The 12,499-nt window shown below is 43.7% G+C and overlaps 1 protein-coding gene across 1 annotated transcript in view; it reads right to left on the reverse strand.

The window, feature by feature from the left end:
- RNF213 (ring finger protein 213) overlaps positions 1 to 12,499 on the reverse strand; it is a gene marked incomplete at both ends in the record, with an annotated part of 109,436 nt that overhangs the window by 8,391 nt on the left and 88,546 nt on the right. The window contains 11 exons of the mRNA XM_079724652.1: positions 1,231 to 1,399; positions 3,267 to 3,426; positions 5,465 to 5,559; positions 6,898 to 6,932; positions 7,762 to 7,843; positions 8,172 to 8,411; positions 9,047 to 9,157; positions 9,963 to 10,085; positions 11,129 to 11,319; positions 11,566 to 11,779; positions 12,358 to 12,469. Coding sequence (XP_079580778.1) covers positions 1,231 to 1,399; positions 3,267 to 3,426; positions 5,465 to 5,559; positions 6,898 to 6,932; positions 7,762 to 7,843; positions 8,172 to 8,411; positions 9,047 to 9,157; positions 9,963 to 10,085; positions 11,129 to 11,319; positions 11,566 to 11,779; positions 12,358 to 12,469 — 1,532 coding nt within the window. The remainder of the gene's footprint in view (positions 1 to 1,230; positions 1,400 to 3,266; positions 3,427 to 5,464; positions 5,560 to 6,897; positions 6,933 to 7,761; positions 7,844 to 8,171; positions 8,412 to 9,046; positions 9,158 to 9,962; positions 10,086 to 11,128; positions 11,320 to 11,565; positions 11,780 to 12,357; positions 12,470 to 12,499) is intronic.

A 12,499-nucleotide genomic window follows, 5' to 3' on the forward strand; every position in this document is an offset into this window, starting at 1 on the left:
AAAAGCAATCTGCATAAACACTAAATAAATGTTAAATTGAAATAATGCTCCTTTTGGGGGTGGGGGCGGGTATATCTTCCTAAATTAATCTCAGCATTTAAAAATGGCTCCTGCTGCTACCACCAACCTCATGATCTTCATGAAGAAACTTAGAACTCTAAAAACTCTAACCCACATAATTATCATCTTATTATTATCATCTTATTATCATCTGAACAAAATTACTGAAAGGACAGTACTTTAAATCAGAAGCCCAGGGGCAAAATAATGGTGGCTAGCAGTAGCACCAGCTGCCTCAGCTGCTGCCAGCTGGGCTTGAGAACGGAGGTGGGACCCTGTGGATGTCCGCGTGATGCAGAGTGCTGTGGAAACTGTTGGCATGCTTCTAGAATTAGATCACTTTGTCAGTATGATACTGGGTGAGCTTACCTAGTTTGAAGTTGCACTAGAATGAGAGGCTTAAAATAAAATAAAGTTTTGCTAAATGGAAAATATATACTGATGTTGGTTTCTGGCAAAAAAACTCCTGAAGTGGGAATGGATTTTCTTGTGAAGTAGCAGAACTTTTTATTGCTGTTGTTATTATTTTAAATAACATTGTCATTACAGTGGTAATTTTAAAAGATTTTTGCAGATAAGCAAAAAGAAAACAAAACTGTTCTTAATTCCACCACTCAGAGGTAACCCTCTTACTAACTTGTCTTACAGACCTTTTCTTTCTGTGTGGATTTTAAATTTTAAAATAGAAAAATTAGCTTAGTGAACATAATAGATAGCCTGCTTTTTCATGTAACAAATTATGGACACGTACATATATTAAGTCAGCCCACAAGGGCAGTATTTTTTAGGAAAAGCAGATGCTGCCCCCCCAGAACAGGACAGATGTACAAAGAGACCAAGTTCCAAGCGCTTATCAAACATTAGTCTCTCTGATGGTGCTGTCTCTTTAACACACATCACCTGTTTGGGACGACAACAATATGTTCCCCATACAGTGGGTAAACTACAACCGAGGCTGACTTTTGAAACTTAAGCCTCCCAAATACACTGGCATTTAACACGCTGAGCACACCCAGCAGGGGATCAATGGAAAGGTCCTCCCCTCCCCCACTCTCTGGAAGGTGCATGTCTTCCTGCTTCCCCTTCCTCTCCCTCTGGGGTCAGGATGAGTGCGCTGCTTCCTCTGCTGGCTGTGCCCCACGCCCCTCGGCCCCATGCCCGGCTCCTCACTGTAGCCCTGCTGTCTGAGGAGGTGGCTGAGGACAAGATGCACCACGCTGGCGGTCTCGTCTGAGCTCCTCCCCAGCATCTTCATTAACTGCTCCAGGTCTCTCTGGATATGCTGCAGCAGAAACCCTTTTGGATCCCTCACCGGAGGCTTAATGATGTTCATCAAAGCCTGTGGGGGCAAGGGGACAAAACGTCAAGCAAGATCTTGTCTGTGGAGGAGATGGCAAGTTCAGGAGAGGTCAGGAGGGGTGAAGAAGCAGCCCCGAGCCGGAGGACCGTCTCTAGGAGGGATATCAGTGTGATTCAAACAGCAGTGGCGAGAGAAGGCTCAGGAGCAGAAATGACCACAGTCTGAAAACAAGTGCCTTCTATATCCTCAGTGTGAAATAAAGAATTTTCAAAGCCTGAACTTTTTGCTATCATGGTTAATTAACTTAGAGGAAATGCAGCCTGCTCTCTTTCTTCCCCAGAGCTGCAGGAAAGACAGGTAAAATCATGGTTATGTTAGCCTCTCCATTCCCAGCTGTGGACCGGAGACATAGAGCTGTTCATTAAAAATTGACTTTACATAATCTGACAAGTAGTTCCCCCTTACCACCCTAGACCACAGTGAGAAAAATTAGGATACGTGAATTTTATATTATGTTTCGCATTAGGTAACAATGATATATTTGAAATCCACAAGAGGTGGCTAGAACTTTTTATTTTTTCCAACTATTTTAAATAATTTATTAAACATTTTAAATGATTTATTAAAATTTAAAAGTCAAAGTACAAATTATAAGAATTACAATTAAAAATTCAGATCAAAATAGTTTAAATAATGCTAAATTTTTTATTTCAATTTTGATTTTAATTAAACCTTCTAAAATATTTTCAGGCTTCCCTGGTGGCAGAGTGGATAAGAATCTGCCTGCCAACGCAGGGGACACAGGTTCGAGCCCTGGTCTGGGAAGACCCCATATGCCGCGGAGCAACTAAGCCCGTGCACCACAACTACCGAGCCTGAACTCTAGAGCCCGTGAGCCACAACTAGTGAGCCCACGCACCACAACTACTGAAGCCCACGTGCCTAGAGCCCATGCTCCACAACAAGAGAAGCCACCGCAACGAGAAGCCCGTGCACCACAACGAAGAGTAGCCCCCGCTTGCTGCAACTAGAGAAAGCCCTTGCGCAGCAACGAAGACCCAACAGAGCCATAAATAAATAAATAAATAAAAATTTTAAAATAAATAAAAAATAAAGTATTTTCATATTAAGTGTTTTAATTCTAATGTTCGATATCCATCTAATTGTCAAAGTAAAGAACCGGTATCATATACAGTTAACTTGAGGTCATATTGATATCACCCTGCTGGTTATCTTTTATAACTATTTCCTTTTTTAAACTTTCAACGAGTTACTTTTAGAATAAATCTTATGCCTTCTATGGAAAAAAAAAAAAGAATTCATATCAGGCTTCAACATGTTTCATCTGAATCTACATGCACTAATAAATGTAAGCTAATAAGACTTGTTTTATATGGTAAAGCATTCCTTGTGTGTTACTATTGCCAATAATATTCTAATGAATGAGAACACCTAGAACCACAGATTGGACCTTCAAAGAGGACTAAGAAAATAGTTACTTATTTCTACCAAGTATCCTAGCTAAGGATACTTAGTTATCAGAGAAGCAGTACATTCATACTCTCTGAAAGGAAGGGATGGACAAATTCATTAATCTCTTTTCCCTTACCCAAGCACTCTGCCACTCAGATCTTCCCCATACTCCCTATATAGTTTCTGCCTCTGATGTCAGTAAGGGCACAACACACAAACCTCACAGCATTCAAACCCAGGAAGTAGTCTTGTGTTTCAAGGGGCAAAATCAGAGAACTCTGGAGCGGGAAAGGGGTTAGTCACAATGAAACCAAGCAGGACCCTGCAGGGCCTTCCCAAGAACTGGCTAGGACTTTTTAGACAAAAGGATTCAGTGTGAAAAAAATTACTGTAGAAACTAATAAACACATGGTTGGGCAGTACAGTGCTCTACCTGGGGACTTTGGGCAGCTCCCCAAAGCATAGCCAAATGAGTGAGTAGCCGGATGAGAAGGAAGACCACTGGGGACAGCTCTCGGTCAGATACCATGGCCTCGCCTCTCGGTGGTGGGTTTCCCAGCACGTGGCCAGTCTGAGTTCTGTCCATCTTGTTTCTGGAAAGGACAAGAGAAGACAGGGTGAAGGCTGAAGATCACCATTTCTTCTCAGCTCTGGGGGCACACTTCCCATTCTTAGGACCTGGAGACCAGGTTTAGAGTTTTGAAGAAAACAATGTTAAATTACATATTCTACTAAGCCTAGACTACTTTCCTATATTAGAAGATTTTTTTTTTGTGGGGGGCCACACCATGCGGCATGTGGAACTTCCCTGACCAGGGATTGAACCCATGCCCCCTGCAGTGGAAACGTGGCATCTTAACCACTGGAACACCAGGGAAGTCCTAGACCACTGTCCTAAGAGTCTTCTTCTTCTTCTTTTTTTTTTTTTTTGCGGTACACGGACCTCTCACTGTTGTGGCCCCTCCCGTTGTGGAGCACAGGCTCCGGACACACAGGCTCAGAGGCCATGGCTCACAGGCCCAGCTGCTCCGCAGCATGTGGGATCCTCCCGGACCGGGGCACTAACCTGTGTCCCCTACATCGGCAGGCGGACTCTCAACCACTGCGCCACCAGGGAAGCCCGAGTCTTCTTCTTTATAGACTGACCTCTCTGGCTGACTAAAAGCCCACAACAGTGTAAAGTGGCTGTTTGTGAAACTAGTGGTTGCCAGTGGGGAGAGGGAAGGGAGGAGGGGCAGTATAACGGTAGGGGGTCAAGAGGTACAAACGATTATGTATAAAATAAGCTACAAGGATATATTGTACAATACAGAGAAGATAGCCAATATTTTATAATAACTATAAATGGAGTATAACCTTCAAAATTGTGAATCACTAGATTGTACACCTATAACTTATATAATATTGTACATCAACTATACTTCAATTAAAAAATAATAATAATTTTGAAGGACTTCCCTGGTGGTGCAGTGGTTAAGAATCTGCCTGCCAATGCAGGGTACACGGGTTCAATCCCAGGTCTGGGAAGATCCCACATGCCGCGGAGCAACTAAGCCTGTGTGCCACAAATACTGAGCCCGCACATCACAACTACTGAAGCCCACGCACCTAGAGCCCGTGCTCCACAACAAGAGAAGCCACCGCACCGCCACGAAGAGCAGCCCCCACTCGCCACAATTAGAGAAAGCCCGCGTGCAGCAACGAAGACCCAACACAGCCAAAAAAAAAAAAAAAAAAAAAAAATTGAAAGCATAAAAAACTGGCTGTTTGTGCTAGTCCTGGGGCCATGTGTCAGGATGGAGGTCTGGACCTGCTTCTTCCACTGAATCATTGTCGGGGGTCAGGGGAGCAGGCAGGCAAAGGACAGTCAGAGTTTGGAATAGCTGACATTACCATGGGAATATGTACACACTGTTCTCCTTTTCCCACATCAAAAACTGGGATCCAAGGTCTGGCAAAGGATTTGGCATCACACCCAGATGGGAGGTATAGTGTGATGGGTACATTCAGTTGCAAAGCTATTGGAGATTCTAGGACATTCTGATAGTTTATGGAGATAACAGATTAGCATATTTTAAACTGTAACAGCACTAAAAGAGCTAGAATATATGATGAACGTAGAGAGGTCACACCTCCTATTAAGGGAGCATGTGTAACCATACTCATCTCATGAGCAAGTGTGGGATTATGAGATCAGATTTTTAGCTGGATTCTGAAGTATTTGATAAGATTGACTATGTCTCCTCTATTTTTCTGGGAAAAAAAAGAGTAAGCTAAGAGAGTTTATAAGTGACAAACTTAAATGTGCCTCTGAAATTGGTCACCTGTTTATGTCAAGCAATTTCTACAGGGGTTGTGCTCAGGATTCAAATGGAAGACATCTGAATTAACAAGTATTAATAAGTATTAACGTGTGGTCTGCTTTGCATTAAGAGCCCAGTTAGCCAATGACAGATCAAATGCCTCACTAATGAATGACCACAGGGACCTTGGTGTTGATATCAACAAGACCCAGGTCCAAATGTACAATAGTAATTGATACTATATTTAGTATTGATTTATCAGCTGGAATAGAAACAGCCCCAAAGCCCATGGTTTGACTGCTTAGAAAGGAGACAGCATCTTACATACTCGATAACATGAAATCCATCCTTTGGTTTGTGATCAATCCCTCCAATTGGGGTACCACAGTCAATACAAAAGCTCTGTTCCATCGGCAATCCACACTAGGATAAACAAAAATGCGACCCCAGCTCAGTTTGGACAAATGCCATCGTGCAAATGAGCACATACTTACCACAGGAGGTAGCGGACGCCACTACGATTGCTTCCTTTAGCGTATGTGTGTGTCAGGTGGGGCTACAGGAGCCCTGAGAGACAGGGCAGGCACTCCATGCCAACTATGTTGTATGTGGGCAAATTTAGACTTTTAAAAAGTAAAGACAATTTAAGTTTTATTCCTAAATAGTCACTTTATAGACAAATATATAAAACTCAACCTTCCTTTCTCATATTCATCACTGTTTTCCATTCATTCCCCCACCTATCACACCGGCCTTACTGCTTCACTATCTAACACCAGGAATACTATAGCAGCTTCCAAACTGATTTCCCTAACACCATTTGGACTTTTTTATTTTTAAAAAATGTAACCATATGATTCACTACTTCCAAAGGCTCATTTTTCAAAATCAGATTGTGTGCTACTATATACACTGAATAACAGTCTATCACAAACCAAACCAGTCTCAGATTCCCAGACCACAGAATTTCAGGAGCAGTTTTAGGAAGAATCTATTTTAATCCTGTTTCATGGACAAGGAAGTAAGAAGCTCAGAAAGATAAAGTAAAATGCATATATCAGGTTTATCCTCCAGGTCGCTTATTTATTAAATAACATTTGTCTGTTTCAATTCAATAGCCTGTTCTGAGCAAGTATGGATGACACTATGAAGGGCCCTGGCTAGATGCTTTGGGATTCAGAGATGAACAATACACAGATCTTCCCCCAACGGGCTTAAAAGATATGTGTCTCGTTTTCCTATCCTTTGGTATCTAGACCCTATCTCCTCCCTGGGATAGTAATCCAGCCTACGGTCTAGTCAACACTTTGTCGTCACATAAAGACCCGTGTCACTGATTTTGTGCTGCAGTGGCCAGGAAGGACGGCCAGCAGTGCTTCCTGTCCTGCAGTTTTGTCTTTCAAGGGACATTTGGCAATGTATGGAGGCAGTTTTGTTTGTCACACTGTGTGAGATGGGATACTACTGCCATCTGGTGAGTTGAAGCCAGGAGTGCTTCTAAACCTCCAACAATGCCCAGGCCATCCCCACAATAAGGCATTATGTCCACAGGGCTGAGACTGAGAAACCCTGGCTGGAAAACCTTAGTACCATTTGGATGTTTAGTCATAATACCTAGAATAGCCGGCAAAATGAGTCTATGTTCTCCCGAAAGGTCCAGACCCTCATTATCCATCCTCCTCCTCCACAGCTCCCCTCCTCAGACCTGGAGGAACACACATTTTGAACCCCCCAAACCCTACCCTGAATACCAAGACTCACCTCGCCTACAGTGCACGCGTGACCATTGGGACATGCTGTTAAAAGAACAAGACACATGTTGGCTGGTGAGGTTTCACCTAATGACCCACGGTTAAAAGGGAAAGCTAACTCCCTCCTCTCTGGTCTAACCAAATGCTGATGTGGATTTGATGTCCCAAGCACATTACCAGAAATCTTGAACTTTGCTAGATATTAGAACTCATTAGATATTTGACACATACCAGGAGCTCAACTGGTATCACTGAAAAATAATGTCTGTGTTTAATTTCACAAAGCAAAGAGAAACTAGATTACAGGTCCATACCAGGGATTACTTTTGGAGGCAGGGTGGATAGTATTTTATACCCTCCTGTTCACTCTCTTTGATTTTTTTTCTTTTTGCTATGAGCAGGTTTTATAACAACTTTTAAAACTAGTTTAAAAAGATTATCTACTCAAGGCAACAGCAAAATTTACATAAAGTCATGGGTTATAGTATTTTCTCCTTCAGTTCTATATTTCTAAAAGAACTATCTTTGGGTCAAAAACGTGGCTGCATTGTGAGCTGGCCCTTGACTGAGCCTCTCATGTGGTTCCCAGCACCCCCTTCTCCCCAAAGGGCATATTCCAGGGAACAGAAGTGTACCCTAAAAGACCCTTTCCCTGTGACTAAGAAAAAAATAATCTGGCTCATCCACATTCAACAGGGTACCAGTTCCTGCAAGCTGTTCATGTTCTGCAAAGGCAACCACGGCAGAAGGAGGCCAGCACATTAGGACCTTCGGGGGCAAACCCGTGGACCCCAATTCTATAACAATGTCTCATGTGGTTTTAGGATGCTCTTCAAAGCTCAGGAGTGGGATTCCACCTCAGGCCAACACTTACTGTACCAGTGGACTCCTTCTAGACCCCTCCACTTCCTAGCTTGAGCAAGCAAGTCTTCAGGCATCGTTGGAAGAAAGGCATTCTGAAAAGTCAAAAGAGCAGGGCTGGTTTTAGCTAAGTGAGCATATCGACGGGCTGTCACTGATCAGCAAGAGGCCTCGAGTAAGAACGTGACCTTGATTTTCTTTCTTCTTGACCTAAAAAGCTCTCTATGAAGAACATAGAACAGCTCCCTGTGAGATAACAAAGGGCAAGGCAAGTTTTTCACCATCATTGTGGACTAAAGGGTCAAGTGAGACAGAGGCAGATGGAGAATCTAGAAGATAAACAGGTTCAACAGTTTCTGAGGTACTGGCTAGGTCTCTAAAATTTTTCCTGTGAACGTGGATGCAATCATATCCTAATCTTACCGCCATGAGGTCTGGGGAGAAGGCCAAATTCTTCAGGGGTTCCAAGACTTTGCTTTGTCCACAGAGAAGGATGGTTGCAACATGAATAGCCATTTCTATTACTGTCCCTTCAAGGCTGTTGTCCCCAGGGCCCGTCCTCAGCAGGGGTAGTTCATTGTTCACAAGGGATATTGCAAAACGTCTGATATCAGGAGACAAGGTCTTTCTTTCCTCAATGAATTTCTCCATAGCCTCACATTGCTGACAGGAAAGAAATTAAAATACAACAAAGCAGAATATCATGTGAATAGTGAGAGAAAACCAAAGGTTTGCTCTTATGTCACTCATACATTTTTGATTGCAAATACCTATCAAATATCAAGGTTAAGGGGAATTCCCTGGTGGTCCAGTGGTTACAATTTCGCGCTTTCACTGCTGAGGGCGCAGGTTCAATCCCTGATTGGGGAACTAAGATCCCCGCAAGACGTGTGGAACAGCCAAAAATAAATAAATAAATAGACAGATAAAGTTATTTGCATTAAAATAACTGATTTTTTTTTTTTTAAATATCAAGTTTAGGATGGCTAAATGGTTGCTGTTTGAAGGGAAATTATCTGGAGAAGAGAATTCTCCTGTACAAACACAGAAACCACATACCCAAGCACTAGTTTTCATAATTTTGGAAAACATTATCTTATGTTCTTGACTGTTTTAACTGTTACTCTAAAAGCATTGGATGAAACAGAAAGTAGTTGCTCCACACAAGAAGGCTGGAAACCCTGATCCTAGAATTTTAAAAATTTGGGGTATAACTAGTGCTTGTGACTTTCACCTCTATTCAAAAAGCCCCTCCAAATTATGAGACTGTGAACACAGCCCTGAAGGCTGATACTCACCTGTGGCTTAGGATGGAGGTTTGCACTGTGGGATCTGTACAAAGTCGCGACCTCTCTAAAAAGCGCTAACATTAGGTGGGCGGCCTGCTGAGTTGTGGAGCTCCTGCAGGCCTGAAAAAGCAAGGATATCAAGTGAGACTTTAAAAAATCTAGCTCACGGCCAGAATCCCATGTGATCTGTATATGAATATGGAATGAGATCAGCCCTTAAGCCTTGGAGAGGTTGAGGGAGCCTTTCCCAAGACCCTGGGCGCCTGGGACCCTGCACCTCAAGGACCATCTTCTGGAAAAACAACTGTTCATAAACATCCTCATATTAAACTCAATGCATATTTATCAGATAGCTTACAAGAGAAGTAACAGAGATCACCATCTGTTCTCTTTCTGACTACTTCACTGGTCCTAGAAACTTTTCCTGAGCAGCGATAAGATATTTATTTCCTCTTTTACCAGCAAAATGCCAGGGTAAACAAGGACTCAAAAAGGAAACATGAGCAGAACAATTGAAAGATTAGATTCTAAAAACCCTGTATCTATTAAAATAAACACATGCATATGCCTCTATGGGAATTATGAGGCTACACAGATACAGGTTTTGCTTCCTGTGCCATCACATGTCAGAGCTGAGGAATCTTGGAGGAAGTGACTTTTTAGCAGGGTCTCAAAGAAAATAATGGACATAAATGAATCAATCAGAAAGGAGGTGCCGGTGGCCTCACGCAAACCCACCACCCCAAATCAACCACTGATGCTCCCCTGTTTGCCAGGCGAGCCCGTGAGGCCGTGAGCATAAGACTTCTGATGCAGCATGTCACCCTGTGGGGCCTCTTTCGCTGCATCATTTGACACCAACAAGACAAGACTTAGGCTCTGAGGGGCCACTGTGTACACAGAGCAGTCTCCCAGTCCAACATACCTCCAGAGCAGTCTCAATGGCCAGGGGCTTGCACTCCAGAATGGCTTTGCCCACTGCATCGCGGAGAGCCTTGTAGTTGTCCCCATGCACCAGATACTGATCCATCTGGCCTGTATGATCCTTCTGCAACCCCAGGAACACAGGGGTTAATCATGGTGAGGACAGTGTGAGGAATGCTTAGGAAAGAAGAACCTTCTTGATAGGTAAAGGAACCCGGCAATCATAAGAAGTTTAAAGGCAGCTGAACCCGGTTTCCGGGTCCAGACTGAGGCATGACATCCCACTGCTGTTTGGGAAGCACCTCCTCAATAGATGAAGAGCGGGGAGTGGGTGAGAATCTGGGGGAGGTGATCTTGTGGCTGCTTTCCTTCGGCACTCAGAGTAGGGCACCGAAGGACTTCAATACGTTAGCCCTAAGCTCCAACTGGGGGCAAACAAAAAGCCAGGATTTTTAGTGCCATTTTTCTAACTCCAGGACAGTAAAAATTCATTCATTTCTGAGCACTAGGAAAGGACCACTGAGCAGCCCTGAAGCCAAAATGGCTGCAACTCTGTCATCCTTAGTCCTTTCCTATCTCGCCTGCCAAGGATAAAAAGGGCTTATTCTGAAAGCTGAAGGATTTTTCTTTTTTAAGTATTTATTTATTTTTCTGGTTGTGCCGGGTCTTAGTTGTGGCATGCAGACTCTTAGTTGCAGCATGCATGTAGGATCTAGTTCCCTGACTAGGGATCAAACCCGGGCCCCCTGCATTGGGAGCATGGAGTCCTCACCACTGCATCACCAGAGAAATCCCTGGCTGAATGACTTTCAATTTGCTAAAAGCCAAAGCCACAGAATCATTCTTTTGCTTTCCCTGTGTCAAACTCTATCAGAAGTGATGCCTACATATGCTGCGCAGGTAGGTGACAAACACATCACACATACACACGCATGCACACACATATCTTTCCCCTAGGCAGGCGGTCTAAACGTGATCACGAGCTGGGTCAATCAACTGAAGCACAGAAACAGAGGAGAAGACCAGAACAGATGCACGCATTTTCCGTGATGGGTGTGGGAAAAGGTCAAGGGAGGAATGGAGGAGCAGCAGCCCCGCTCCTGGGGTTGGGGGGCGGGCAGTGTGGAGCTGAGATAGCACAGGGGCTGCTGGGACCACCCTTCTTACCTGCTGTGCAATGACTCCCCTGGGAAACACCCAGTGGGCCGGATGGTCCTGTCTGGAGAGGCTCTGCACAAACTCCATCCCCTGCTGGCTAGTGAGCTTCCTCACCAGGTATACTCGGTACCAGTCATTCTGGACCCGGGCACAGAAGTGCTCCACCTGCCGCAGGTAGCGACACTTCTCCTCCGCCATCTCTGCAGAGCCAACGAGAAAGGCTGAGTGACGGCTGAGGGTACTTGTTAGTTAACTGTCTGGAACAGAGGCTAGTAAGAGTTCCGGGGCCTCCCCTTTAGGAATTCACAGTGAAAGAACTAATCTAGAAGAAAAGGGACATGGTACAGACCAGTATTACTCCGAGAACCAGCTTCCCACACTTCCTGAATTTCTAAATCATGGGGGCTCCCGGCCTGTGGTCAAGAAAGTTTGGGAAGAAGACCTGCCTGAGCCATCCTGAAGCTCAGAGAGGATCTCAGAAGCCTTGTCAAGACAGAGGCGGATGTGGGCCATCTCCTGCAGGTACTCCACCGAGGCCTCGCCAGTGGGCTCTCGGCTGCATCCCACTGGCTGGTACATCTTAAGGAACTGGGCTTCCTCTCTTAGGTATTTCGATTCATCCCTTATGAAGAAAGTATTATTCTTCTCATGTATTGAATCCTAGGGAACATAGAACATAGAAAGAAAGGATATTATTCTTTTTTATTTGCGAGTCCCCCACCTTCGAAATTTCCACAGTGTGGTCGTGGAGAATGCAGGAAGGATAAAGAATAGTGTGGTGGGTTTGAGTGTACATTTTTTGAATCATGGAAAACTAATACCCCTTTTTATTTCAGGGGCAAGAAGGAGGGGAAAAAGAAAAGCTATGATGAAAATTTTTTAAATCTAATATGATTTTTTCATACGCATTGTAAGATTTTTGGAAGTAACAAAAATATGAAGCGAATAAAAATTAGAAGTATTCACAATCTCACCACCTGGAGACAACTTTGGTGGCATATTCTTCTATGCTTTTTTTCCCCCCTCATGCACATGCACATAAATGCCAATATAGACAACTGCTGAGGGCAGAAGCAACGTTTCTGAAACTTTTTTTCCCCTGCATGGAGCGGAGCATCTGTTAATGTTACCACCTAATCTACAGTCTGTAAATTTTCAGAAAAACACTATTCCATCACATAAACCACATGGTTTGGAGAGTTTGAAAAAGAAATGCAGGGAGGTGATAATCAGCTTACCTCCAGGCAGTTGCTAAAGAGGACATACAATTCAGCTTTATCTTCAGCCAGGAACGGTTTCTTTTCTAACTGGGACAAATAAGCCTGAATGTAATCCTTCACGTCATGGAAGCTATGGAAGGAGAAATATTATACCTGGTTA

This window comes from Hyperoodon ampullatus, assembly GCF_949752795.1.
Source record: "Hyperoodon ampullatus genome assembly, chromosome: 19".
NCBI classification, from domain to species: domain Eukaryota; kingdom Metazoa; phylum Chordata; class Mammalia; order Artiodactyla; family Ziphiidae; genus Hyperoodon; species Hyperoodon ampullatus.